Source organism: Cricetulus griseus, chromosome 2 (genome assembly GCF_003668045.3).
Source record: "Cricetulus griseus strain 17A/GY chromosome 2, alternate assembly CriGri-PICRH-1.0, whole genome shotgun sequence".
In the NCBI taxonomy this organism is placed as follows: domain Eukaryota; kingdom Metazoa; phylum Chordata; class Mammalia; order Rodentia; family Cricetidae; genus Cricetulus; species Cricetulus griseus.
In genome coordinates this window covers 17,285,394-17,312,357 of record NC_048595.1, presented here as the reverse complement: position 1 = coordinate 17,312,357, position 26,964 = coordinate 17,285,394, and the positions used below count along the sequence as shown (strand labels likewise).

The window sequence follows — 26,964 nt, the reverse complement described above, 5'->3', positions numbered from 1 at the left end:
TTTGGCAGTCGTCTTTTAGTCTGTGTGTGAATGTTGACTATATACAGAAAAAGTCCACGTTAGCTCTCCTCACCCTCTGAAGATGTTTTCTACTTTAAGACTGCTCCAAGCCGGGCGGTGGCGCAAGCCTTTAATCCCTGCACTGGGGAGACAGAGGCAGGCGGATCTCTGTGAGTTGAGGCCAGCCTGGTCTACAAAGCTACAGAGAAACCATGTCTTGAGGGGAAAAAAAAGACTGCTCCAGAGATTAGCTAAACCTGCCTCCTAGAGTTCAGATGTACGTCATAAATCCCACTCCCCTATTCAGCTGTATACCATAAACCCAGCCCCCTGGTTCAACTGTATACCAAAACCCCCTTCAGCTGTATACCATAAACCCCGTCCCCTGGTTCAGCTGTACAGCACAATATGGGGCACTCACAGGTTGCTGAGGCAGCTCCATCAGTGTGAGCAGAGCCTCCAAGATTAAAGAAGCGGGCATCTTGTGATTGATATCGTTTCCCTGACAAAATGAGGAAGAAAGGCTCAGCAGACAGAATTTTTTTGCTTTTTATTTAGATGTGAGTTTTTCCTTTTTGTATAACTTATCTAATTAAAATATTCATCTTGTAGTTACCACAAAAAAGTAACATAGAAAATTGTATTTACATTTTGGGACCAAAATACAAATGAAGAGCAGGATGATGCTCACTCCTGCCCCTCCTGCCTCCAAAAAAAGAGAAAGCAAGCCCCTGAGAACCCCTCGTAACACCAAGGACCGCAAAGGGCTAATCTGACATTTGTGATTTGTATGTAGTGTAGCACAGAAAACATTGCACAAGTTTTCACAAATGCGACCAGAAATTGAACATCACCGTGTGTCTGCTTTGTGGCTATTGTGTATGTTGGTGAGGGGTTGTAGAGCCGGTTGGCTTCCCAGGCCCCCTCACTATTCTTACCAATCATATCCCTGACACAGACACTCTGAAGGGGTGGGAGATCTGGCTCTAAGAAAACTGGCTGCATTAGAAATCTTTGTGCCAAACCAGATGCTGACACTGAGATGGACAAATCTGTGTCCATTTTCCCCCGGGGCCTAAGCACTCCAAAGGGGAACTAAATCATACACAACTGACTCTGCAACAGGAAAGGCGCAATGGGAAGTCCTGGAAACACAGCTAAGGCAAATCTGAGGTCGTCAACACCCACAGGGGCTATTCTAACACCAGGTGCCTGGCACCTGGTGCAAACATCCCCTCGATGTCAGGTAAGAGGCCTGATGTTAGATTTGGAGGTCAGGCTAAGAGGGAGGTGGTGAGGTGAAACAAGCAGGAGAAACAATGCTTTACTCAATTTCAAAATATAGCAATACTTGTGTCCCATGGCAGCAGGCCACCTGTGTGGCAATGCACGGTAAGGTGGGCCCAGCTTTGCTATACAGGTTTCCTGTGTTGCCTTGGAGTCTTCATTAGCCTGAGGTCTCCAGGGTGGTTAAAAACAATGTAGACAGGAGTGATGGCACAGTTTAGCAGACTGTCTGTCCCCTCAAGTTCACAGCATCCTTTACCTGTCTTATAACCAAGCAGGTCCTACGACCTCCATGGTTTCTGACCATAAGAAAGGACCTGGTGCTGCCCTCTTAGTTCTGATCTTGCCCCCATATCAATTAGAAAGAGCCTTCCTCCAGAACTGGCTGGCTAGGTGGGATCAGATTTCCCCACCTAGTCTTCAGTCCGGCCCCTTCCCAAGGCCCTTTCTTCCTAACTCTGACCTACACTCAGAAGGTAGAGGGCTTCAGCAGCAAGTTTTCTTTCTGCCAGACACAGCAAACTGTTGTGCTCTTCCAGTGACATGATCTTTCCTTTCAAACAGAAACAATTTCCAACAGAGCACTACAATGTTTTAAATAATTCACTCCTAGTAGTAATTCATAGGGAACAAGAGATTAAAGTGCTGGCTTTTCAAAACCCCAAGAACCACATTTGGAGCTACAAAAGCCCTGCCATGTCTGTGTTTCCCCATGGTGTGGGGAAAGGAAAAATAAGGGGGTGGGGCTAAAATACTGAACCAGAAACTAGAAATCATAAAACTGCTGAGGTCCTATGCAAATCAACCCAAGGTTCTGTCCTCCAGTAAACCTTAAAACAGAGAAAAGGAGTGTGATTTGCAGAAGAGGAAGGAAAGAATCTAGACTTTGCAAATAGTCTTCCTTAACAAACACTATGAAAGGACAGGAAAGAAAGGCTTCTGCCCAGGAGCTCTGATGGTCTCAGAGTGAGGCCCCTCTGAACAGTTGCTATGTCAAGGTTCCCCTGGAGGACAGGCAGTCTGACATTTCCTCATTCCTGGCCCCATCCATATTTGGGATTGAAGTGACACACAAGCTCAGGGGATGCCCTTTTGGACCAGTGTCTACTCAAAAGACCTGACCTAGAACAAAACTGGCTTTTGCTAGGCTCATCTAACTTTAATAAAGGACCTGAAAACTAAAAAGCTAAATATATAATAGAGGACAAAAGAAAAAAAAAAGAAAAAAAGAAAAAGAAAAAAGAAAAAACAAAAACCCTTGGGGGTACTATAAATACATCCGGGGCAATATTTATTAAAACTATGTTTTATAGTTTACAAAGATACTAATTAGCAATAAAAGTATAATTGACCTTAAAGTCCTCAGTAAGACTTCAGAAATCTGAAGTGTGCTCCAGGCAGGGTGCAGGGTTATGGTGCATAGGGAGATACCTGCAACTGTGCAGGTCAGAGGCCAAAAGTCCCACAAAGCAAAAGACACGGGTCTCTTCTGTGGACATCCTCTTCGCCTGTCCCCACTGTCACTGTATTCCTGCTTCCCAGATTCCACCTCCAAGGCAAGTCCCATTTATCGTCGGGAAAATCTGTTCTTGAATGCTTTAATTGTCTTGGCCATCATCGGGGCAATTTCTGTGAAGGCAAAGGAGGCAGCTGTTTCAGATGGATGACAGCACAGACAGGCACCACTGTAGTTTATAGCAAAAGCCAGGCTGAGTTTGCTGCCCCTGGCTGTGTACCCTACCACACACACAAATGGACACAAACAGGATCTGCTAACACTGCCATAGAAACCACATCATGAGGCAGACCTTGCTGAGACCCTGCAGGTACAGAACCTCCACCATTCCTGCCTGACACTATAGCTCTCCAAGACTGGCTCAGGATGGCTATAAGTGGCAAATCAGAAGTCTCTGCTAACTGCAAGGGCCATAATCCCCATAATTTAACTTTGCAACGTAAACATTCAAACCAGTAAATAGTACCCAGACCCTCCCTAGCCTTCCCCCCAACCTCCCAGAGTAACAACAGGACTCAGATGAGCTAAGCTCAAAACACCTGACTTGGCTAGTGGCCTATGCCAAGTTGACACCTGTGCCAGGGTCCCCACCCAATCATAGCCCTGCTCCCACCAGCGTTGCTTACTTTTCACAGCCGGTTTCCTAGGATCATAAGAAACAGAACTGCTGGTCACTGGAGCTAAGTGGGCACTGCTGGTACTGGGCCCATCATAGGCCAGTTCCTCAGGGCTGGAGTGGAAGCTGCTGCTGCTGTTGCTGGTAGGAGCATGGCTGCTTCCTGTTGTATATGGTGCTGGCTTAATCCTGTAACACAGAACAAAGCTGGTTAGCCAGGAGCACAACATCTAAATCAGAGCTGTTCTGGGTGACTCTGTTGTGGCTCCAAGCAGTGGCCTAGTCACTGAGTTCTAGTGAAGGTTCAGAGGCAATTTTTTTTTCAAGACAGGGTTTCTCTGTGGCTTTGGAGGCTGTCCTGGAACTAGCTCTTGTAGACCAGGCTGGTCTTGAACTCAGAGATCCACCTGCCTCTGCCTCCCGAATGTTGGGATTAAAGGCGTGCGCTACCAACGCCCGGCTCAGAGGGAATTGTTAGCCCTTTAGTAAGAATGACAGTCTCGGGCTGTAGAGATGGCTCAGAGGTTAAGAGCACTGGCTGCTCTTCCAGAGGTCCTGAGTTCAATTCCCAGCAACCACATGTGGCTCACAACCATCCCTTATGAGATCTGGTGCCCTCTTCTGGTGTGCAGATATACATGGAAGCAGAATGCTGTATACATAATAAATAAATAAAATCAAGAAAAAAAAAGACAGTCTCAAGTAAACTTGGCTGTTAAAATGTTAGTCTATAATTTGAAAATGCTCATGTGGCCTATAAAAGTCTTGTCACACTAGAAATGTATCTTGTTTTATGTGCCTGTGTGTAAACAGAGGGGATATACATGGATATGTGTTCATGTGGAAGCCAGAAGTGAACCATGGGGGGCCTTTTTTTTTTTTTGAGACAGGGTTTCTCTGTTAACAATCAGTCCTGACTGTACTGGAACTTGCTTTGTAGACCAGGCTGACCTTGAACTCACAGAGATCTGCCTGCCTCTGCCTCCCAAGTGCTGGAATTAAAAGCATGGGCCACAGTCTCTCATTGAGATCTGGAGCTCACCGAATAGGCTAGGCTGGCAGGCCAGGGATCACAAGTGCACATCCCCCATCTGTCTGTGACCTGGGTGCTGAGGATCAAGCTCAGGTCTTTAAGCACTTTATTGGATAAGCTATTTCCTCTCCTCTAGAAATATTTTGTTGTTGTTGTTGTGTTTGTTTGTTGTTATTTATATGAGGAAAATGAAAGCAGAAGGGGCACTTTCTTGAACCAGGTCCTGCTCTCCATGCAATTGACCTGGGTTGATGGACAAGAAGCAGAAATAACCTACCCAGGCTGCAGCCAGGACACCAAGTAGCAGAAAGGTAACGTGCAGAACCAGTAAGCATTCCAGAGCACACTCTGCTTGCCTCTACCCCCAAAATAAGTCACTTCCTGCCTCACAGCTCTCCTTCAGGGTAATGACCATCTTTTTTTTTTTTTTTTTTTTTGGTTTTTTTTGAGACAGGGTTTCTCTGTAGCTTTGGAGGCTGTCCTGGAACTCGCTCTATAGACCAGGCTGGCCTCCAACTCACAGAAATCTGCCTGCCTCTGCTCCCGAGTGCTGGGATTAAAGGTATGTGCCACCACCACCCAGCTAGTATCAGAGATCTTGCCTGACTTTCTCAGGGACAGCTGCTCCTCCGGTTCCAAACTTCTCTTGCCTTCGTCGGACATCTCGAGGTGGTTTGGCCACAGAGTTGACAAATGCCATCTTTGCTTGTCGTCCTGAGAAGAAATACAGACATTGATATTTACCTTCTTTTTTTTTTTTTTTAAGATTTATTTATTATGTATACAACATTCTGTCTGCATGTATCCCTGCACACCTGAAGAGGGCACCGGATCTCATTATAGATGTTGTGAGCCACCATGTGGTTGCTGGGAATTGAACTCAGGACCCTCTGGAAGAGCAGTCAGGTCTCTTAAACTCTGCACCATCTCTCCAGCCCGATATTTACCTTCTTAAGCAAAGGTACTGCTGCCAATTTAACAATCTAGAGCTTTTGAAAGCCCCAAACTAGGGCTCAATCAGGCCCCATGAGCTCACTGTCGGGAGCAGCCTGTGGCAGAAGAGAAACCACACTCAGCCTCAGGCAAAGGGACATTGAGAAGATGGTGGCCATACCCACCAGGCTGCTCTTTCTCTTTACCTTTCGGCTTATTGGCATGTGCAGACCGGATGTTGTTTGTTAGCAGGCGCAGCCGCTGCTCTCGGGCATCCTGAAGCCGCAGATACATCTCCCGCCAGGATTCATACTCTTCTGGTCTTTCCTCCTTAAAGTCTCGGTGACAGTGAACTTTCCATAACTGATCTGTTTCCTCAATTAATACCTGAAATCAGGGCCAGGACATCATTTCTATATAAGCATTCCCACATACCTCCTTCTACCTAGGCAGACCCACTGTCTGATAATGGGGAGGAGGGTGTCTAAACAGTAGTATTATAGTTCTACAACTCTAGAAAAAAGGCAAACCACTCTAGAAAAAAAAAAAAAAAAAGATAAATTGGAGGCACTATGCTAATCACCCTAGAGCAGTGATTCTCAACCTTTCTAATGCTTTAACACTTAATACAGTTCTACATACTGTGGTGACCCCCAACCATAAAGTTATTTCACTGCTACTTCATAACTGTCATTTTGCTGCTGTTATGAGTTGGAATATAAATATCTGATATGCAGGATATCTGCTGTAAGATCCCCAAAGGGATCTCGACCCACTGGCTAAGAACCACTGCTCTAGGACATCGTGAATGGAAGAGCTAGCAGAGAAGAAAGCTAGCAACGTCAATCTTTTCCTTCAGAAACCAGTAAGGGCAGAGCTGGGGTAAAGTCAAGTGTTTCCCAGCTCTACACCGAACTGTCATGCAAGAGGGCTACCTCAGGAGGTTTTGTACAGTGAGATCAGATGAGTGTATCTGCCTAATAGGAAGGGTTCTAGAAGATTTCAAATGTCTGGCAAGTGCTGTCACTTTCACTAGACACCCAAGTGCCAGCACTGGATACCAAAGGCTTTGCTGTCAGAGTTTTCCCTTCACCTCTATGGCCAGGCAAGCTCAAGGGAGGCCTTGAAAGTGCTTTTCCCTGTGTTTCAATCCCAGCACCCTGCTTAAGATCCCAGGAGAGGGCTCAGCAGTAAAGGAACTTGCCACATAACAAGGCTGTTGACCTAAGTTTGGTCCTGGAACCCACATAAAGACAGAAGAAAAGCAGCCCCACAAAGCTGTCTTTGACCCCTCCATACAGGCAACACACGCACACACACACCAAAATTTTTTTTTAAAAGGAGCTAGGCATAGGGGCATACACCTTTAATCCCAGTACTCAGGAGACAGAGGCAGGCAGGATCTCTGAGTTTGAGGCCAGCCTGGTCTACATAGTGAGTTCTGGGACAGCCAGACCATGTCTCCAAAAAACAAAAACAAAAACAAAAAACCCCCACAAAACCAAACCAAACAAAGGCAGCTCCCAGGAGTGGGCACAAAGAACATGCTTGTTTAAAGCCCAGATGCAAACCAAACATGGCCAGAACAGTGATCTGCCCTCTGACCTGCCCTTCAGCCACAGCAGATATAGACAAAACTACTTCTGGAAATCAGCCAGGAAGCTGCTCTGTTCCCACTTAGGACACTCACGTGATTGCACTCCTCTATTCGATAGAGCTGATCAGGTGTACACCTCTCCAAGACAGGCTCAAGAACTGAATAGGGGACTCCTCCCACTTCAAAGATAGCTGCAGAGAAACCAGCAGTAAGATGGTGAGTGCTGAATGGCAGCCAAGCTCCCCAGTGACAAAGTACCAGTGTGGCAATGTGCTTGAAAGGTTGATGACTCACAGTCAATATTGTTTTTAAGCACCCGGATACACTGCTGGTGCAAGGTCATCATTTTGGGGAGATAGGCACACTTGGAACCTGAATACACCTGCATCTTAGAATTCATCCTGCGTCCTGTGAATCCAGCTTCTTCTTCTTCCTGGGGTGAAGAGAATGCTGTAGAGAGAGGAAACCAGCAAGTCACAAAGGTCTAAGGCTCGTGGTGAAGACTCAGAACCCACATGGCAGGCAACTCATTCGCTACCTTCTCTAACTACACCCTCTTCTACCCTCCTCAGCATTGCACACACAATGCAGACATATGTGCAAGCCAAACATGAAGGCAAATAAAAAATGTGACAATCCTTAATCCCAGCACCTTCGAAGCAGAGGCAGGTCAATCTCCCAGCCTGGTCTACAGAGTGAATTCTAGGCCAGCCAAAGCTACACAGTGAGACTCTTTTTAATACATGTAAAGATATCCAAAATTACCTTTTCGCTTTGGCTGGAAGGAAGAAATCAACTCAAGGGAAGGAAGGGGACGGTAGTTGGACTGTATGGCGGGTAAGGGGATGTCTGGCAACGCTGGCAACACATCGGTAGGGACCTGCAAAAGACAAGAGTGCAGAGCCCATCCTGAGTTAGTCCCTGAGAGTTAACCAAGCATACTGCACTGGCAGATAGATCCAGGCTACAAGGGAACAGAGTCATGAATGATACCATCTAGATCAAAAAATAAATGTATAGCTGGGCAGTAATTGTGCACGCCTTTAATCCCAGCACTCGGGAGGCATATCTCTGTTAGTTCAAGGCCAGCCTGGTCTACAGAATGAGTTCTAGGACAGCCAGGGCTACACAGAAAAACACTATCTCACCCTGACTTCCAATAAATAAATAATAAATGTAGATAGGACAATAACAATGCTTTGGGTGACTTTTTTTTTTTTTTTTCCTGAGGTGCCAAGAAGTAAATGTAGAACCCCACACACTCTTAGTACTGTACTACTGAGCTACCTCCCAGCCCAGAATAATTGTTGGGTAGCATCCACCCTAGCAGTTAGTGAGACTCAGAGAATATTCCTACCAATCAAAACTCAGCTGACCAAACACCAGCAAGCCAGGTAGCATGGCAGGTGAGCTCTGTGCACTCATCAGGCTAGGTGTTGGGTGGCTGCAGTTACCTTTCGAGGCCTGATAGCTTCAGCTCCCGCTGGCTGCAACTTCTCTGACTTGTTTTCATTCACCTTGGGTAATTTCTGAACTGAGTTCAAGTTTTTACTAGTGCTTTTAGAGTCCTTTTTTTTAAGTCCTTTTTCTCCAAGTGCTGTGGTTGAAGTTTTCACAACCTTCTTCTTTTTCTTCCGAGGCTGGTCATAGCTGAGGTATGACTCAAAGGACATGGTGGGCTGCTCAAACTCGTCCTCCATGTCCGGCTCCTCTACTTTAGGGAGCGAGGCTGGTGACTTTCTGTCCAAGTTAGTTCTTCCTTTCCCTTCCTGAGCCTTCAGGTTGTTGGGAACTTTCTCTTTTGCTTTGGGCAGCAGGTCTCCAGGCCCCCGCCCTGAGTCTAGGCCGTCTGCACTTGACTTGTCCTTGTCTGCCTTGCTCTTCTCAGAGTCCTTGTGTTTGGGCTTCCTAAAGTGGTTGTCTGAAGCAGCCTCTAAGGCAGGCGGAAACTTTTTCTTGAGACTGTTGCCCTCTCTGTCCTTCTCTTTCTTAACACTAGAGGGTGGCTTCTCCTTGGCACTGTCCCCTGAGAGTGGCCTTCGGTTTTCCTCTTTGGAAGAGGCCTTGTGTGATTTCTCTTTACCCAGGGCAGAGACCTTCTCATCACCCCTGGCATCCACAGGACGTTTCTCCTTATGGGAAGATTTGTGCTCCTTGTTTTGGCTCACAGCCCCCTTCCCCTGGTGCTCACCCAGGCGTCGTTCTTGAGTAACCCCCAGTCTGTCCTGAAAGGTATTACTGTGGACTTTCCCCGGCTTCTGGTGTGAGATAATGGGCTCACGGTCCTCCTCTGGTGACCTGTAGTGGTCTGTGTACATTTGATGTGGACTGGAAGGTCGGGGGGATTGAACATGGCCATAATCAGAAGACTCAGGGTCTGAGGAATATGGTGGTGACACTCTGTGACACCTCTTCCTTTCGTCCCTCCTCTCGTGACTGTGAGCCACTTTGTGAGGCCTTTCAGGCTCAGAGAGTTTTTTGTGTTTTTTCTGTTTGTGCTCAGGGCTGTAGGACCGGCTGCCAGAGGCTTTCCAGCTTCCCTGGTATTCCCCCTCCATCTCCTCTGCCCTCTGAAGAGCATCTCGAGGGCGCTTTCCGGAACTGTTCTTCTCAAAATCCTGATCCTCAGCCTCATTGTTTCTAAAATAAAAACAAAAGTAGAGGGAAATCTCAGCATAAACCTCTTTAGAAAAAAAAAAATCACAGACCCTGACCTCAGACTTGGAGGGCACATCTATAATCCCAATACTTGGGAGGTGAAGACAGGAAGATCAGAAGTTCAAGGCCATCCTCAGCTACAAGAGACTGGCTCACCACAAAACAAAAACAAACAACAAAAACCAGGCCAAGAGTGGTGGCTTACACCTATCATCCCAGTATCAAAGAGGCTAAGGTAGGATTCTTGAGGAATCAGATGTTTAAGGTCATTTTGTTATATAGCATGTTCTAGGCTAAATTAAGCCACAGAATGAGACCCTGTCTGAAGAAAGATATTAAGGCCAGCCTGACTGCTCAACAGGTAAAAATACTAGTCATGCAAGCCTGGAGACCTGTGTCCAAGCCCACGGTGGCAGAAAAGAACTGACTCTCAAAAGCTAGAGGACAAACCCACACCTCCCCCCACAGTAAACAAAAAGAGCAACCCGAAGAGTATAGTTTAGTGGGAAGATAATGTGAGAGACGCTGGACCCAGTCCTCAGCATCAAACCCCCAAACAAAACAAAAAATGCAACAATATGCTAATGTTTATCATTAAAAAAGAATTCCACCCGGGCATGGTGGTGCATGCCTTTAATTCTAGCACTCATAGACAGAGGCAGCCAGATCTCTGAGTTCAAGGCCAGCCTGGTCTACATAGTAATTTCCACCAGGGCCATAGAGAAAGACCCAGTCTTAAAAAACAAAAACAAGTTGGGCGGTGATGGCACACACCTTTAGTCCCAGCACTCGGGAGGCAGAGGCAGGCGGATCTCTGTGAGTTCAAGATCAGCCTGGTCTACAGAGCTAGTTCCAGGACAGCCTCCAAAGCCACAGAAAAACCCTGTCTCAAAAGACCAAAAAAGTGATTATTTCATTTTTACTTATTTATTTTGTTGGGGAAGATGGCCCATGCACATCTGGAGATCAGAAGACAACCCTTGGTGTCTAGATCTCTCCTTTCACCATACAGGTTCCAAGGACCAAACTCAGGTTGTTAGGGTTGGCAGCAGGTACCTTTACCCACCAGGCCATCTCTGGTCTCTAAGAAATTATTATTATTATTATTATTATTATTTTTTTTTTTTGAGATAGGATTTCTTTGTGTAGCCCTGGCTGTCCTGGAACTCATTCTGTAGCCAGGCTGGCCTTGGACTCACTGAGATCTGCCTGCCTCTGTCTGTAAGTACTGATATTAAAGGTATGAGCCATTTTGATTCTTATATTTTATTTGTATATTCTACAATAATTATGGGTTATTTTTATACTTGAGGCAACATAGTTATTTGATATAAGAAGCAGAAAAAGCAAAGAAACATTCTTACCGCTCTACAGGAACCAGCTTCTTCCACTGGGCCACCAGGTCTCTGGCAAAGTTCCCCACTTGCTCATGTTTTCGAAAGCTGTTTACTGTTTTCCCTACCCCAGTCTCCTACAAATTTAACAAAGGAATTGATTGAAACTAAGGGCATATTTTTCTAAAAAAATAAGGCCTCCTGTTTGAGAAAAGCACAACAAGCAAATACTTCCCTACTGAAACATCTTCTAAATACTAAGTCACTTTGTTGCCTATGCCCAAAGATCTGACACTAAGTAATAAAGCTCACAGGTTTAGAGAAGTGTGTCCTCAAAACACACCAGAACCATAACAATGAAACAAGGAGGGGAGTTCCACCGCCAGCTTAAGACGCTGACTGCCCTATGAGTCAGTGTTCATCATAGCCCTTGAGGTAGGAATCAGCCATCAGCCTCACTATACAGAGAGGCCCAGCCTAAAGCCAAAGGGGATGGATATATATATATGGGGGGGTCATGACAAGGTTTCTCTGTGGCTTTGGAGGCTGTCCTGGAACTATCTCTTGTAGACCAGGCTGGTCTTGAACTCACAGAGATCCGCCTGCCTCTGCCTCCCTCCCGAGTGCTGGGATTAAAGGCATGTGCCACCACTGCCCGGCCGGATTTTTTTTTCTTCTTCTGTTTTTTAAGAAAGGATTTCATGGGGCTGAAGAGTTGGCTCATTGGTTAAAAGTACTAGCTGTTTTTCCAGAGGTCGTGAATTCAATTCCCAGCAACCACATGGTGACTCACAACCATCTATAGTAGGATCTGATGCTCTCCTCTAGTGTGCATGCAGATAGAGCACTCGCATACATAAAATAAATAAAAAAAGTAAATCTTAAAAAAAAAAGAGGGTTTCACTATGTACACCAGGCTGGCCTTAAATTCAGAGACTCACCTGCAAAGGCACATGCAAACATGCCTGCCTAGAAATTCGATTAGAATCTAGGAGTAGTAGATGCCAACACCAATGTTCTTTTTATGTTTTTGGAGACAGGGCTTCTCTGTGTAGCTCTGGCTGTCCTAGAACTCACTCTGTAGATCAGGCCAGCCTCGAACTCTGAGATCCACCTGCCTCTGCCTCCCAAATGCTGGGATTAAAGGTATCCATCACCTTGCCTGACATGTATTACATCTTTTTAAAGACTGATGTTTCTGTGCATATGTCTGTATCAGTGTATATCATGTGTCAACATGTGCCCTCAGAGAGACCAACTGGAGTTAATAAGCAGTCGTGAACCACCTCAGTTGAGTGCTAAAAACTAAGCTGGGATCCTTCAGAAGATCAGTAAGCACTCTTTTTCTTTTTTTTTTCTTTTGGTTTTTTGAGACAGGGTTTTTCTGTGTAATAGCCTTAGCTGTCCTGGAAGAGCTCACAAAGATCTGCTTATCTCTGAATCCGCAGTGCTGGGATTAAAGGCGTGCACCATCCATCATGCCTGGCTCCTTAGTAAGCACTCTTGTATCTTGCATGCACCTCATATATTTAAATTCTGAACCGAGGGCTATGGTAATGGCTTTTCATTTAAGAGCGATTACTACTCTTGCAGAGGACAGAAAATCAACTCCCAGCACCCACATTAGGTTGCTCACAATGAATTGCCTATAACTCTAGTTCCAGGGAATCTGAGGTCCTGTGGCCTCTTTGGGCATTTAAACATACATAAGTAAAAGAAAAACTCTTCCAATTTTGAACTAAAATTCACATAACAGAGACAGATGTACAGCTCAGCCAAGGATGATTTTTCTATCATCTGTAACACTCTGAGCTTATTCTATAGCACGATTGTCCACCTTGGCACATAACATAAAACTCACCATCTTAAAGTACATAGTGATTTCTAGAACACTCCTCATACTGAGCAATAATTACCACCACCTAACTCTGGAACAAAAAAAGAAGCCTTGTTTCTCTCAACAACCATGGACTTATCTACTGTCTTTTCTGACTATGGCTTTGCCTGTTCTGGACATTTCATATAAACAGAATCATACAGTGTTCAGTGTCTGGCTTCTTTAGCTTGTACAGCCTATCCCTTAGGTCTCCCTCTACCCTCTCTTTAGTAGGAAACATTTGCAATACAGTCACATAATATGTACAGTTACAAAAGTCTTACCACAAGAATGTCTACTGTGATAGGCAAGATGGAAAGTTTCTTCAAATATTTCAATAGCTGCAAAGAGAATAAAACAAACATTAATTTCTATAGTCAAACCATCTTCTCTGAAGCAGACGAGACTATCTGATGTGGAAATGTTTGCTTGGTGCTATGCTCTTCATAGTAACAACTATGGGTGCTGTCATTAGCATACAAGTGTAAAGACAGGCTCAGAGAGCTTTATTACTAACTCAAGACATTAACTTTCATTGAGGGTTTTCGATTCTGTGCCTTGTATTTACTTATTTATTTTTACAGATTTTAAGGGCTGGAGAAATGACTCAGAGGTTGAGAGCACTGACTCCTCTTCCAGAGGACCTGGGTTCAGTTCCCAGTACCCACATGGCAGCTCACAACTGTCTGTAACCCAAAGATCTGACACTTCACACAGACATACATACAGGCCAAACACCAATACACATAAAATGAAAATAAATAAATTTTAAAAAATATATTTTAAGAAATGTGTGTGTGCTGGGTAGTGGTGGCACATGCCTTTAATCCTGGCACTTGGGAAGGAGAGGCAGGTGGATCTCTTTGAGTGAGCTCCATCCAGGACAGGCTCCAAAGCTACACTGAGAAACCCTGTCTTAAAAAAAAACAAAGAGGGGCTGGAGAGATGGCTGGGGGTTAAGAGCACTGATTGTTTTCTTACAGAGGTCCTGAGTCAATTCCCAGTAACCACAAGGTAGTCCACAACCATCTGTAATGGGATCTGGTGCCCTCTTCTGGCATACACTGTATACATGATAAATAAATAAATCTTTGGGTCGGGCATTGGTGGCGCACGCCTTTAATCCCAACACTCGGGAGGCAGAGGCAGGCGGATCTCTGAGTTCCAGGCCAGCCTGATCTCCAGAGCGAGTGCACACACACACATACACACACACAAAAAAAAAAATTCTAGCACTCCTCAGGTGAGGGGCAGTGGTCTGCCTGGCCTAAATAAGAACCCTGTCTCAAAATTAATTAATTAATAAAAAAAATTCAAACAGCCACTGCCCACCTCCTCTGATACCAGGTCTATCACTGGCCTGGAGTTCACCAATTAGGCTAGGCTCACTGATCCATAATTCCCGGGTCTCCTGTCTCTGCCTCTCCAACACTGGAATTCTAAGAGTGCAACCCCATGCCCAGCATTTTTAGGTGGGTACAGGGGATTGAACTCAGGCCCAATACTTCTGAAATAAGCATGCTACCAGATGCGACCAGTATCTCCCAAGCCCTCTTCTGTGGTTTTAGTTTGACTTTAATACTAGATATTGGACCTATTTGGTTACCAGAGCTGACAAGTACTCAGTTATCACCCAGCCTTCTCTTCACTTTTAGAGACAATATCTTACTAGCTTGCTTCTGGGCTTCCTGCCTTAGCTTCTGGAATAGGGATTACAGGACTCTTGCTACTAGACCTAGCTAGATCCTGCTTGCCTCCTCCAAGGGAAAAGAAGAGGCAGAGAAGAGAATTAAAACTCACTAACTGGACTGGAGAAATGGCTCACTGGCTGCTCTTCCAGAGGACCTGGGTTTGATTCCCAGCACCCACATGGTGGTTCAAATCATCTGTAACTCCAGTTCCAGGGGATCCAATACCCTCTTCTGGCATCAGACATGCATGAAGTACACAGACATTTAGGCAAACAAAATGTTTTACACATAAAAATTTTATATCCTCACTAACTGGCCTAATATGATGACTCACAGTATATAACCCCAGGACTTAGGAAACTGAGGCAGGAGGGTCACCATGAGTTCAAAAGTCATGAGCCTGAGACTGGCTTAGTGGAATAGAGCTTGGCTACCATGTGCAAGGTTCTGGGTTCAATCCCCAGACTGCATTTAAAAAGAGCTACAATGACAAAGCAAAATCAAAGAACACCTGTTTTAGAGAGAGACCCCCACCCACAAAAAACAAATAAAGCCATCAGCAACTATCACTTTGCAGAGGCTTGTGAAAGGTAGCAAGCTTAGGGAAATTACCCACACACAGACTTGATACAATGGAAAGCAGAACAAGGACTCCACAGGAAGAGAGTACCTACAAGCCTCCTGAAGAGCTACAGTGCCTATCACAAGTGTTTCAACACAAATGGGAAGCCAAAATCAATCTGGAGTTGCTGGAGTCAGAGCTTTGCTATTAATGATGATCAAACAACTCTGGGTAGATCAGAAAGATCTGGGTTTGCCCATTTCCTTTCTAAGTCTCTAAAACTAGGTCAAAACTGGTAGAACAAAGCTCAAGATGGAGTCAGAGCCAGGTCGTTTCAGCTTCTTGCCTGATCTTGTGCAAGTCAGTAACCTCCCTGAACCCTCGTTACTTCATCTGCAAATCAAAACTAGATTCTCCATCTGCTGCACAAGCTGTGAGGATTCACTGGGACAAACGATATGCAATGCTTAGACATGGTGTCTGCAACACTATAAAAGTGGAACATGTCCATTCATTCCTCAGCCAACAGCTCTTCCCATGTCATACTCTTGATCCTGGACCAGATACTGCTCAGTCAATTCCTACTCACTTTATTTCTACAAAAGTCAGGATTGGCTAAGCCTTTCTCTAAAAACATAAACACTTTCCATAAAGGGAGTGTAGGAAAGTACAAGCAATGTAGAATAGATAACTGAACCAGCTGCCACAGTGCACCCTTGTAATCCTTGGATGTCAGCCTAGGCTACATTTGAGTACCAGGCCAGCTTCATAGCAAATCCTCACTCAAAAAGCCAAAATATGGGACGTAAGAGATAGGTCAGTGGTTAAGAGTACTTGCTCTCCCAAAGAATCCAAATTCAATTCCCAGAGCCACTGGCAGCTCACAGCCACCTGTCACTCCAGCTTTAGGGCACCTGATGCCCTCTTGTAGCTCCCAAGGACGCACATGCATGTATACAAACTAACATGCACACACACATGTGGGCATAACAATTTTAATTTTAAAAAAGCCAAGATATGGCCCAGTGGGTAAGAGCACTGGCTGCTCTTTCAGAGGATGGGGGTTCATTTCCCAGAACCCACATGGCAGCTCACTACTGTCTGTAACTCCAGTTCCAAAGGACCCAATGCTGTCTTCTGGCCTCCATGGGCTTCAGGCATGCATCTGAAACTAATACACATAAAAAACAAAAACAAATATTTTTTAAAAGCCAGAATAAACAAAACTGAAAACTGGCTGCCTTTACATTTAAACATTAGACAGCAAGTCTTGTTCTTTCTCCCTTGTAGTCCAGGCTGTAATTGGTATGGCATATTACTACAAGGAGGAGCAACAAGTGTGTTTTTCTGGTCATTCTACTTCCATAATTACTTAACATGGTCTCTAGGCAGAGCAATTGGACCACAGGTGACAATCTTGTTTGACTGGGAATAAGAGGCCCAGTGTTGTATCTGGGGAATATGAAACTTAATGGAGTAAAAACTGTACTTAAACTCCACTTCCTCTATGATCCAACTCGGGAAACATCACACAAGTATTTCTTGTCACATAAACTAGAAGTGCAAAGGTTAAAGCCAATTAACATCTCCTGAAAGTGAAATCTGGCATTATTAGAAGGAGTTAAAATGGGTGGTTCTTCTCCAATGTGAATCCCTAGAAGGAAGACATTTACATAGCATCTACTGTGTGCCAGTATCATGCTAAGTTTGTCTCATTTGACCTTGTCTAGTGGGTATTATTCTATTTTACCCATATTGAAACTGGTTCCACAGCTTAACAAGCCAAGAAAACACCTAACATTAAAAAAAGGAACATGGGGACCAGAGAGATGGCTCAGGGGTTAAAACCACTGACTGCTCTTTCAGAGGACCCAGGTTCAATTCCCAGCACCCACATGGGCGCTCATAACTGTATGTAACTCCAGTTCCAGGGGACCTGATGCTCTTACACAGACATGCATGCAGGCCAGACCTTGGCTGAATGTAGAATGAATACATAGCATATTTACATTTAAAGCACCAAAGCCCAATAGCAGAAGTCCCAGAGACAGGTGTGAAATCAGCCTTTTGGCTAATAATGGTCTGGAAGCAAGATCTGGTTGCAAATTCAATACTGCTCTATAATCATCTTGCCATTTCAAGAACCTGTGAGAGCTTGCTGTGTTAAGAGGAGGTTGGAAAGCCAGTATGCCAGCTTGCAATTTTCCCTCTGCAGTCAGCTTGTTTCTGAATGTCAACTATCTGGCCCTTTGGAAAGGGGTCTCACCGTTCTCCTAACATTGCTCACCTCACACCACCACCCCAATGGGCACAGAACCCAGGAGCCCATATAGCTGCTACTGAACTGCATCCCAGCCCCAAGGTAATTTTCTATCTAGGAAAAGAAAAGCCAAATAGGGCTTTCAGTGGTAGAGTGATTGCCTACTGGTGTTAGCACATGAGTCCCTGGGTTCAAGCACCAGCACCACAGAACCACCACCAACCAAAACAACAAAAACACCACAACACCCTCTGAAAAAAATGACTAGTGGTTCAAGAAAACCTCCATAAGGCCGGGCGTTGGTGGCACACGCCTTTAATCCCAGCACTTGGGAGGCAGAGGCAGGCGGATCTCTGTGAGTTCGAGACCAGCCTGGTCTACAAGAGCTAGTTCCAGGTCTGTCTCCAAAGCCACAGAGAAACTCTGTCTCGAAAAACCAGGAAAAAAAAAAAAAAAAAGAAAGAAAAAAAGAAAAAAGAAAAACTACATAAACTTTTCCTAACTCAACATTTCATGCACAACTAGACAGGCCATTTCAAAATCTAAATTCTAACAGGGAAAAAAATCCTACAGATAGTATATGGAGAACTTTTTATCTTAATCTAATGGGACAGAATGACCAAATGAGGGTGTTACTTTAAGGTCAGTCGCAAATCTTAAAGTGTACTGGTACTTGAAATTAATGACCATTTATTAGATGCCCACAAAGGGTTATTGTAAATGACTGACGGAGGGTACCAAAGCCTCCATGGAAAGTAAAACACAAGACAACTGGAAACACTTAAGTTTTCACTGATTTAGAACACAGCTTTCTGAAGAAACGTATCTGCGAACAGAATGAGGTTGTTAAAAAGTGGCCTGGGGATGAGAGGGAGCGTGAAACCTTCAAAAATGACTCCGTGACTCGCTAGGAACTCTGAGTAAATGGGGTCCTGGGCTGGAAATTCTGAAAGATGGCGATTATACACTTACAGAGCACTTGGGTCCAGCTGGCATTTCAGGAAGAAACTAGTGGCAGGCTGAGCAAAGACCTACCCCAAAGTCCAGAGCTGGTGCTGGATGGGAACCTAGAGTGCACTTGGAAGTCAGTGCGCTGCCTCCCTCCCTCCACTACTTCCTCTTCCACTCAGCTCGCCGCCGCCGGAGACTTCTTCACCTTTTAGGAACCGCGGGCCCAGGCTAGAGCGCTGACAAGCAACGTCACACCCTTCGGTATTTTCACCCAGAGACTTCAATGGACACTATTCTAACTTCCATCACTATCCTGGACCACTGAGAAGCCGGGTCACCGGGAGACGAGGAGGGGGAACAACGTGTTTAAGGTAACAGTTTCTAACAGAAGCAACAAAGTAGTTAAGTGCAATTAAACATGGTTCCTCGTCGCCGGCGGCTCCCACCTTCCCTAAGTCAGAGACGTGTCATAAATACTCTCTCGCCCTCGCCCAAGACCCGCGCTCCAGGAGCAGGGATCGAAAACCCGAGGCTTCCCCCGTTTGCCCGGTTAAAGGGCAGAGGGGAGCGCGGGGTCCTCGCGACGGGGAGCGGCCGAGCCACGGACATCAACCCGCCGGACGGCCGCTCGGCGGGGCCGGCGAAGCAGCTGGCGCGGCCGCCCGAGCCCGGGGAAAGCGGGAAGGCCCGGCCGGCAGCCGCCCGGCCCCGCTCCAGTCCTCGGCACCCAGCCCGGAGCGCCCGCCGGCTGCGAACTCCGAACTCCTCGCTGCCCCGCGCCGCTCCGCGGGGCCTGGCTCCGGGTCTGAGGAGGACCCGGCCGCACCCGGCCCGCGACCGTTACCGGGCCCGCGCCGAGCCCAACGCCCGCCCGCGCCTCCCGCCCGCCGGCCGCTCACCTTCTTAGGATCGGGGTTCGCGGCCAGGCGCGCCTGCAGCTTCTCCACAACTTGGAGCGCCGACTCCGCCGCCATCGCTGTCACTGGCGCGGCCTCCTCGCCGGAACTGGGCTCGCGTTGCGTCCTCGGGCCGCAACTCCGCCCTCTGTGCGGCCCCGGCGGAGACGGAAGCGCGAATGGTCCCTTCCGGGCCTCCGCTGGGGGGCGTGTGGGGACGGCCTCAGGACCTGCCCCCGCGCCAGACCACGCCCACAACATCTCCGCGATCCGCCCTGCTCCGACACCGGCAGCAGGCCACGCCCCCGACACACCCAGCCCAGAGCCACGCCTCCGGACACGCCCCCTGGCCTTGTGTCCCGGCAGAGGCGCTGAAATCCGCTAGCCAAATTCGGGCTCACTCTGTCCCGTTCCGCGAGCCACACCCTCATCTACACCTGACGGTGGTGTCAGTGCTTGGGTCCAGGGTCCCACAGAGACCCCAGGGGCCATCCTGGGACCCTTGGAGTGAAAGGAAAGAGCTGACTCCTGTAAATTATTTGATATCCACCTAAAAGCTGTGGCACACCCATACAACAAGAAATCGTGTAATTTAAAGTAACTTAACAGTATTGTAATTTTGGTAAAGAGCAATCCAGATTGCTCTGTGTCTGCTTCCAAGGCAATTTGAAACACTAGAAACAAAAGTAACAACAATACATTTCCAACCATCTTGTCTTCAATTGCAGAAAGCAGTCCAGTCCTGTTTTCTAGTTCAAATGACATTCTTTTTTTTTTTTTTTTTTTTTTTTTTTTTTTTTTTTTTTTGAGACAGGGTTTCTCTGTGTAGCTTTGGAGCCTGTCCTGGCACTCGCTCTGGAGACCAGGCTGGCCTCGAACTCACAGAGATCCGCCTGCCTCTGCCTCCCAAGTGCTGGGATTAAAGGCGTGTGCCACCAACGCCCGGCTTCAAGTGACATTCTTAAGGTGAGACATACTATGCTAAGTGAGGGACACTAGTTCTAGGGGTGTCCCCGAAGGCCTCTCGTGCCCTAAGCTCCACCTCTCTCTCTCTTAGGAAGAGGCATCGCCTGAACTTGCTTGGATGATGGGAGTAAAGACCAGTGACAACCTGAGTTCTAGTTCCTGAGCCCACGATGGCTTCTGGTCATTATGGAAACCCTGACATTGTTTCCTCCTACTTACTAGATTTGTGAGACCTATGTTAAGAAACTGGCACACAGCAGTCTTGGAAAATGATGAATTAGGCACGGTGTGGTGGTTCTGGCTGTTAATCCCAACTCACTTAGGTTGAGGATTAGGTGTTTATTAAAAGCCAGCCAGGACTACATGAGACCCTATGTGAAAAAAGGAAAGAGGGGACTTATTCTGGGCGTTGGTGGTGCACGCCATTAATCCCAGAACTCAGGAGGCAGAGGCAGGCGGATCTCTGTGAGTTCAAGGCCAGCCTTGACTACAAGAGCTAGTTCCAGAATACTTCTACATGGAGAAATCCTGTTTCAGAAAAAAAAAAAGTAAAGAGAGGGCTGAAGAGATGGCTCAGCAATTAAGAGCACCTAGTACTCTTGTAGAGGACCTGAGTTCAATCCATTTTAGGGCAGCTCACAACTGCCTGTCAACTCCAACACCAGAGCCTTGGAGGGCACCTGCACTTACATGAACACACCAACACATACATGGCCTGGAACTAGCTATACAGCCTTGGCCTGCTTCCAACTCACAGAAATCCACGTCTCTGCCTTGTGAGTGCTAGAATTAAAGGCGTGCAATACAACATCTAGATCCCAAAAGAACACTTAAACATGGGGGCCACGGAGATGGCTCAGTGGGTAAAGAGCTGGCCAGACAATCATCTGAACTGAGCTTGATTCTTGGAACCATCATGAAGGTAGAAGAAGAGAATTGGCTGTCATAGCACATGCTAATCTCTCTCTCTCTCTCTCTCTCTCACACACACACACACACACACACACACACACACAGAGAGAGATAGAGAGAGAGAGAGAGAGAGAGAGAGAGAGAGAGAGATGAAAATTAAATGAAGGATAAGAGGAGCTGGAGAGTTAGTTCATTGGTTAAGAGCACTGACTTCTCTTCCAGAGGACCCAGGCTCAATTCCCAGCACCCACACGGCAGCTCACAACTGTCTCTTACTCCAGTTCCAGGGGATCTGACACCTTCACACAGACATGCATGCAGGCAAAACACCAGTGCACATGGAATAAAGATAAAGTTAAAAAAAAAAACTTATATAAGAAAAGAAAGGAATTTGGTGGTGGTGGTTCGTGCCTTTAATCCCAGCACTCTGGAGGCAGAAGCAGGTGAATTTCTGAGTTAGGGGCCAATTCCAGGACAGTCAGGGCTACACAGAGAAACCCTGTCTCAAAAAACCAAAAAGGAAAGAAGCAATTGTTGGGATTACATGCTGGTTAAGGAGGAATACCGAATTCTCCAGTGGGCAGGTTTGTTTTAGCATAACTGTGGCTTCTGTTCTCTTCATAGGCTATGAAGTTTCTAAACTTACTACATCCATCATTGTGTCACAGTTCGATAATACTTAGGGATGGCACCTTCCTAAGGGTCAGGTTTTAGAGGCTCTTTGTTCTCCTCAATACAATAATGTCAAGTTGACATAGTCAGCTCCAGGAAATGGCATGTGAAATTCAAAATCTACACCTTCCACACATGGCCTTAAAGCTGGGTTAAATTCCTGCTAGCACTTGATGTACAGTAGACATAGACTACAGCTTTCTCCACTGCTCTTGGAGACCAGTCCTGACATGGAATAATCTTTTTGTACCCTGTGATTCTGATTGGTTTAATAAAGAGATGAATGGCTAGACAGGAAGAAATTAGGCAAAACTTCTGGGCAGAGAGAAAAGAGATGATGAATCTGGGAGTGGGAAAGACACCAGAGGACACAGAGAAGAAACAGGAAGTACAAGATGGAAGAGAGGTAAAAAGCCACAAGGCAAAACACAGATAAATGGGTTAATTTAAGTTATAAGAGCTAGTGGGAGAAGCCTAAGCTATAGGCTGAGCATAATTTCATAGTAAGCCTCCTTTCAGGTTTTGTGTGTGTGTGTGTGTGTGTGTGTGTGTGAGCTGGTGACCCAAAAAAAATGTCTATACAGTCCAATGAGAATCTGTAGCTCCTACCCCCCCCCCCGCGCAAAAAAAAAAAGGGTCACTCAGAAGCTGTGGTGGCACACACCTTTAATCTCAGGAAGCAGAGGCAGGCAGATCTCTGAGTTCCAGACCAGTCTGGTTGACATAGGGAACTAATTCCAGGACATCCAGGGCTTCATAGAAAGACCTTATCTCAAAAAACAAAACAAAACAAAACAAAAAACACGAAAATGGGGGGGGAAAAATGGAAAGGCGGCAGCTTTAGCTCATTGATACAATGTTTGCTTAAGCCTGGCTTCAGTAACCCTACTTCCATCACTCAAAGAATAACCAAAATAATTCAACCCTTGTAAATGTTCTGCATTTATATACATTGTAGCCAGTAGTAGCCTACAAGCTTCCTTTAGCTCTTTGTTTTACTTATTTTGGTTCTTTTCATTGTGTAAACTCAGTGAACATCTCTGGGCTCTATAGCTGGTAGACAGATACTTAATGACTAAGTTGAAGACCACAAGATAGCTCAGCAAGTGAATGTGCTTACCCCACCACCACCACCACCACCAAAAGACTGACTGAAGCCGGTAAGAACTGCTTCAACGGCTATTGGCTGAGTATCTTCCTGGTACATCTCTCCTTCCCAGCATGTCCTGGGAAATTTTAAGGACAGCCATCTATGGCTTGGAAAGGTTAAAGAATGACCTTCAATTTGGTAAAGGACATGAAAGGGGTAAAGTAAACTAAAAGGCTTCACTTCTAATAATTCAGAAATAAAGAGACCAGACCCTTACTCAGCCCCTGCGTTAGCAGCCATGACAGGCTACAGAAAAGACACATAGGCCTCTGACACAGGGTAACTCCTAATCCTCTGGTCTCCCAGAGCCTAGGGCCAAAACTGAACACAAAGAATCTCCAGACCCCCCCCCTCAGCCTCCTAGGTACTTGGTTCCTGAAAACTGTTTGGCCACAAAAGAAACTCCAGGGGAGACCAAAACCTCCCCTATAGTTTCCAGGATACAGTTCTAAAAACTATTGTTATCTATGTACAACAGGCCACCTGCAAGTAACAAGACAAAGCCATAGAAACCACAGAATGTTCCCTCTCAGCATTGACCAATGAAAATACCTGATACACCGGTATTTCATGCCAAAATATGACTTTGAGAAATTCTCCTGATTGTTCCCAAATGTCAACCAATCATGATGTAATCCTGTATCTTTTGTCTTTAAAATCTAGCAGTAGACAGGGAACTTCACCCCCTGTGGATGCTGCTGTGTCAGTTTGCTAGACCGGGTCCCTCCCAAGGTAGGATGGACAGTTTAATAAACCTTGTGCATTTACATCGGTGGTCTGTCTCCCTGGTCTCTTTGGGGATCCTTGTGACTCGGAGACAACAGACAAACCCAAAAGGTAAATAAAGTAGTTTGGCAATTTTGGTTTGTGTTTTGTTTTTTGAGACACTGTGCCCCTATGTAAAGTCTTGGTGATCCTGAAATTCACCATGAAGCATACATATGCTGGCCTCTTATTTTCAGTTATCCTCTTGTCTCTGCCTCCTTAGATTACATGGTGTGCTAAACGCAAACTCTTTGACCTTAAGTTACTTTGCTTGAGAAGCTGCTTGTTGTTTAAGAAGCCATTTGGGAAGAAGACATTCAACTATTCATTCACTCATTCATTCATTCATTCATTCATTCATTCATTTCCTTGATGCACACCCCCTCATCCCTAGGACTGAGCAGGTTCAATTAGCTGTCTCCTTAAACCTCTCCCCTGGTGGTCTATGAGCTGTGGGGGGGCTGGGGCTGTAGTTCAGTGGTAGAGTGTTTCCCAAGTTCTTCATGGGCAATGAAAAAAAAAAAAAAAACCTTAACTGGTGAATAAGTGAATGTGTGAGTGAATATGAACAAAGAAGGGCCCTAACTCTGCCTAGAGGTCAGGAGTAGGACCATTTGACGGGAACTCTTAGAGGAAAGAGTTTGCCCGGGAGAACTGTGAGTGACAGATCACTCCAGGCTGGACAGAAGCAGGTACAAGAGGACTGGACATGTGAGACCCTGGATTAGAGTAGTGAACCCTGAAACAAAACAAACGCCAGCACCACCCAGCCTTGCTCAAAATGCCCCATAACTGCAAATGCCCACAGACGCTCCCAGAGGTTAAGTACAGGGGTTATGAGGCAGCGTTCTACCTTAAAGATGCAAACCAGGGCATCTGAACACAGATGCAAACCAGCCACACGGAACAATGGTGCTCAAGCCAGCATGACCGCCTACAGCCCTCAAGGAACTTTCTCTCTAGTGCCCCTCTGATCTGGAGCAAGAGGCAGTCACGGTAACAACTCAAATGGAAGACTGAACTCAGTCGGCAGAGGTAGTACTTTAAATGTTACTCACTTGGGAGGTATCACCACCCTTATGTTAGGGAAAGAGAGAAGAAACTACACTACGGGCTCAGTCAATGATGGGTAAGCTGTAGGTGAAACCCAGACCTCTGGCTGTGAACAAGTCTTTCCATTTCACCCTGAAAGAGTCTCATATCCCGACTGACCTTGGGAGAGAGCCCTTCGGTGTCCTGTGGCACTGTGTCTCAGCCTCCTGTTAGGATAATTTCTGTGCAATTGCTTATCAGACTTCCAGCATTGCCCATTGAGAGCCCCTTTCAGCAGACACTTCCCGTCACCTACAAAGCCCAATGCTACCAGCTAGTTCCTCTTTCTACTTCCTTTGTTGTTGTTGTCCTTGTCTTAAGCTGAGAAGACAACAACAGAGTAGGCAAGCTGCAAACCCCTGGAGGAGGGAGATGGAGAACACACTGAAAGCTCGGCTTTTTCAATTAGGGTCTAAAAACGTCAAGCATGTCTTGCAATGGAGCCGTATGGTGGGAAGGGAAGCTTCCAAGAAACCAGAGTGCCAGGGCAAGCATGCTTAGGATTTGGGCCAGTGTCTGAAAGAGACAGAAAGAAGGAAAGGACAGAAAAAGAGGACAGAGCTGCTTTGAAGGAAGCCTGAGAGCAGCTGGCTTCCTGCTTCTAATGGGCCAGGCCAGAGAAAAAGCCATCATAGTGTTTCCTCATCAGAGTGATGGAGCTGATGCAAAGGTTTTGTTTGTCTGTTTGTTCTCTCTCTCTCTCTCTCTCTCTCTCTCTCTCTCTCTCTCTCTTTTCCTTTGAGACAGGGTTTCTCTGTATATTGGAGCCTGTCCTGAAACTTACTCTGTAGACCAGGATGGCCTCAAACTCACAGAGGTCCACCTGCCTCTGCCTCCCAAGTGCTGGGATTAAAGGCGTGCGCCACCACTGCTCAGCTTGTTTTGTTTTTTAGGGTTTGGATACAGCACCTCTCAGAAGTTAGGTACTGTCCCTTACCACTGATGCACATCCCGGGTTACTACCAGCTGAAGATTCTTCTGCAAGAGCTTGATATATAATAAAGATAAAGATCACAAGTTGAGCAGCAGTGATGCACGCTTTTAATCCCAGCATCCGGGAGGCAGAGGCAGGTGGAATTCTATCAATTCAAGGTCATCCTGGAATTATAGAGCGAGTTCCAGGGCAGCTAAGGATCCTCAGAGAAACCCTGTCTCAAGAAACAAAAACAAAACAAAAAGAACATATCACAGATTTATTTTTAAAATAGATTTTAAAATATTTTAAATATTCAGTTCAGCAGTTAAGAGCAGTTAAGAGGGCTGGCTGCTCTTCTAGAGAACCAGGGTTCGATTCTCAGCACCCACATGGTAGCTTACAACCATCTGTAACTCCAGTTCCAGGAGATCCAATGACCTCATCTGGCTCTTGCATGCCCTTGCTCTTTTTGGCCTCTACAGGCACCGGGCACACACATGGTGCAGAGACATACAAACAGGTAAAAGCATCCATACACATAAAAATAAGATTTGGTGTGTGTGGGTCACAACAACACACCTAGCTGAGTGTGCCAGTAGATCCCAGAATCTTAACACACAGGAGATTATTATTATTATTGGTTTCAAGACAGGGTTTCTCTGTGGCTTTGGAGGCTGTCCTGGAACTAGCCTCTCTCTCTGCCCATGAAGAAGCTCTGTCCTAAATTTGTATTCAGTGTTTCATTTTTTGTTTTGAATTCCAATGCTTCTTTTTCATTTGTTTTCTCAGTTACAGATAGTTATGAGCCACCATGTAGGCACTGGGAACCGAACTCTGGTCCTCTGAAAGAGCAAAAAGTGTTAATCACCGAGCCTTCTCTCCCTGAACCCAGCATCTTACACATGCTAGCTAAGTGCTTTATTTCTTTCTTTATTTTGTTTGTTTGTTTGTTTGTTTGTTTTTTCAAGACAGGGTTTCTCTGTGTAACAGCCCTGGCTGTCCTGGATTCACTTTGTAGACCAGGCTGGCCTCAAATTCATAGAGATTCATCCATCTGCCTCTGCCTCCCGAGTGCTGGGATTAAAGGTGAACAACACCATCACCTACCTGGCTTACGTGCTCTGAAGTGCCCAGTTTAAGCTTAAATCACATTCCCTGGCCCGTTCAAACATTTGTTGCAACACTACTCAGTGTTCTGGGCTGGACACCGGGCCTTCTAAGATGTGCAAACAAGGAGTTTTGTGTTAATCTCCAGCAAGGCAGAAACTTTGCTTGATGGTG

General features: G+C 46.0%; 1 protein-coding gene across 2 annotated transcripts; it reads right to left on the bottom strand.

The window, feature by feature from the left end:
- Nucleotides 1-533: 533 nt before the first annotated feature.
- Eloa (elongin A) lies at nucleotides 534-19,486 on the bottom strand. Of its 2 annotated transcripts, XM_027399721.2 has the most exons (11): nucleotides 19,214-19,486; nucleotides 13,135-13,191; nucleotides 11,005-11,111; nucleotides 8,437-9,622; nucleotides 7,748-7,862; nucleotides 7,277-7,432; nucleotides 7,076-7,173; nucleotides 5,592-5,772; nucleotides 5,055-5,166; nucleotides 3,430-3,608; nucleotides 534-2,916 (listed from the first exon to the last, which is right to left on the bottom strand). In XM_027399721.2, exons 1-11 carry the CDS (start codon nucleotides 19,469-19,471, stop codon nucleotides 2,855-2,857), a joined length of 2,511 nt encoding a protein of 836 aa, XP_027255522.2. In that variant the 5' UTR covers nucleotides 19,472-19,486; the 3' UTR covers nucleotides 534-2,854. The 2 variants fall into 2 exon arrangements, with proteins under 2 accessions (XP_027255522.2, XP_027255523.2); XM_027399722.2 differs by lacking the exons at nucleotides 534-2,916; nucleotides 3,430-3,608; nucleotides 5,055-5,166 and adding an exon at nucleotides 5,344-5,501.
- Nucleotides 19,487-26,964: the final 7,478 nt, after the last annotated feature.

Excerpts from the sequence above, each read along its gene's own strand:
- Eloa (XM_027399721.2), bottom strand. The coding sequence starts at position 19,471 with ATGTTGTGGGCGTGGTCTGGCGCGGGGGCAGGTCCTGAGGCCGTCCCC. Across the intron at positions 11,112-13,134 it reads TCACAGTAGACATTCTTGTG|GAGACTGGGGTAGGGAAAAC; the intron begins GTAAGACTTTTG and ends TTAAATTTGTAG. Across the intron at positions 5,167-5,591 it reads ACATGCCAATAAGCCGAAAG|GACGACAAGCAAAGATGGCA; the intron begins GTAAAGAGAAAG and ends ATTTCTTCTCAG.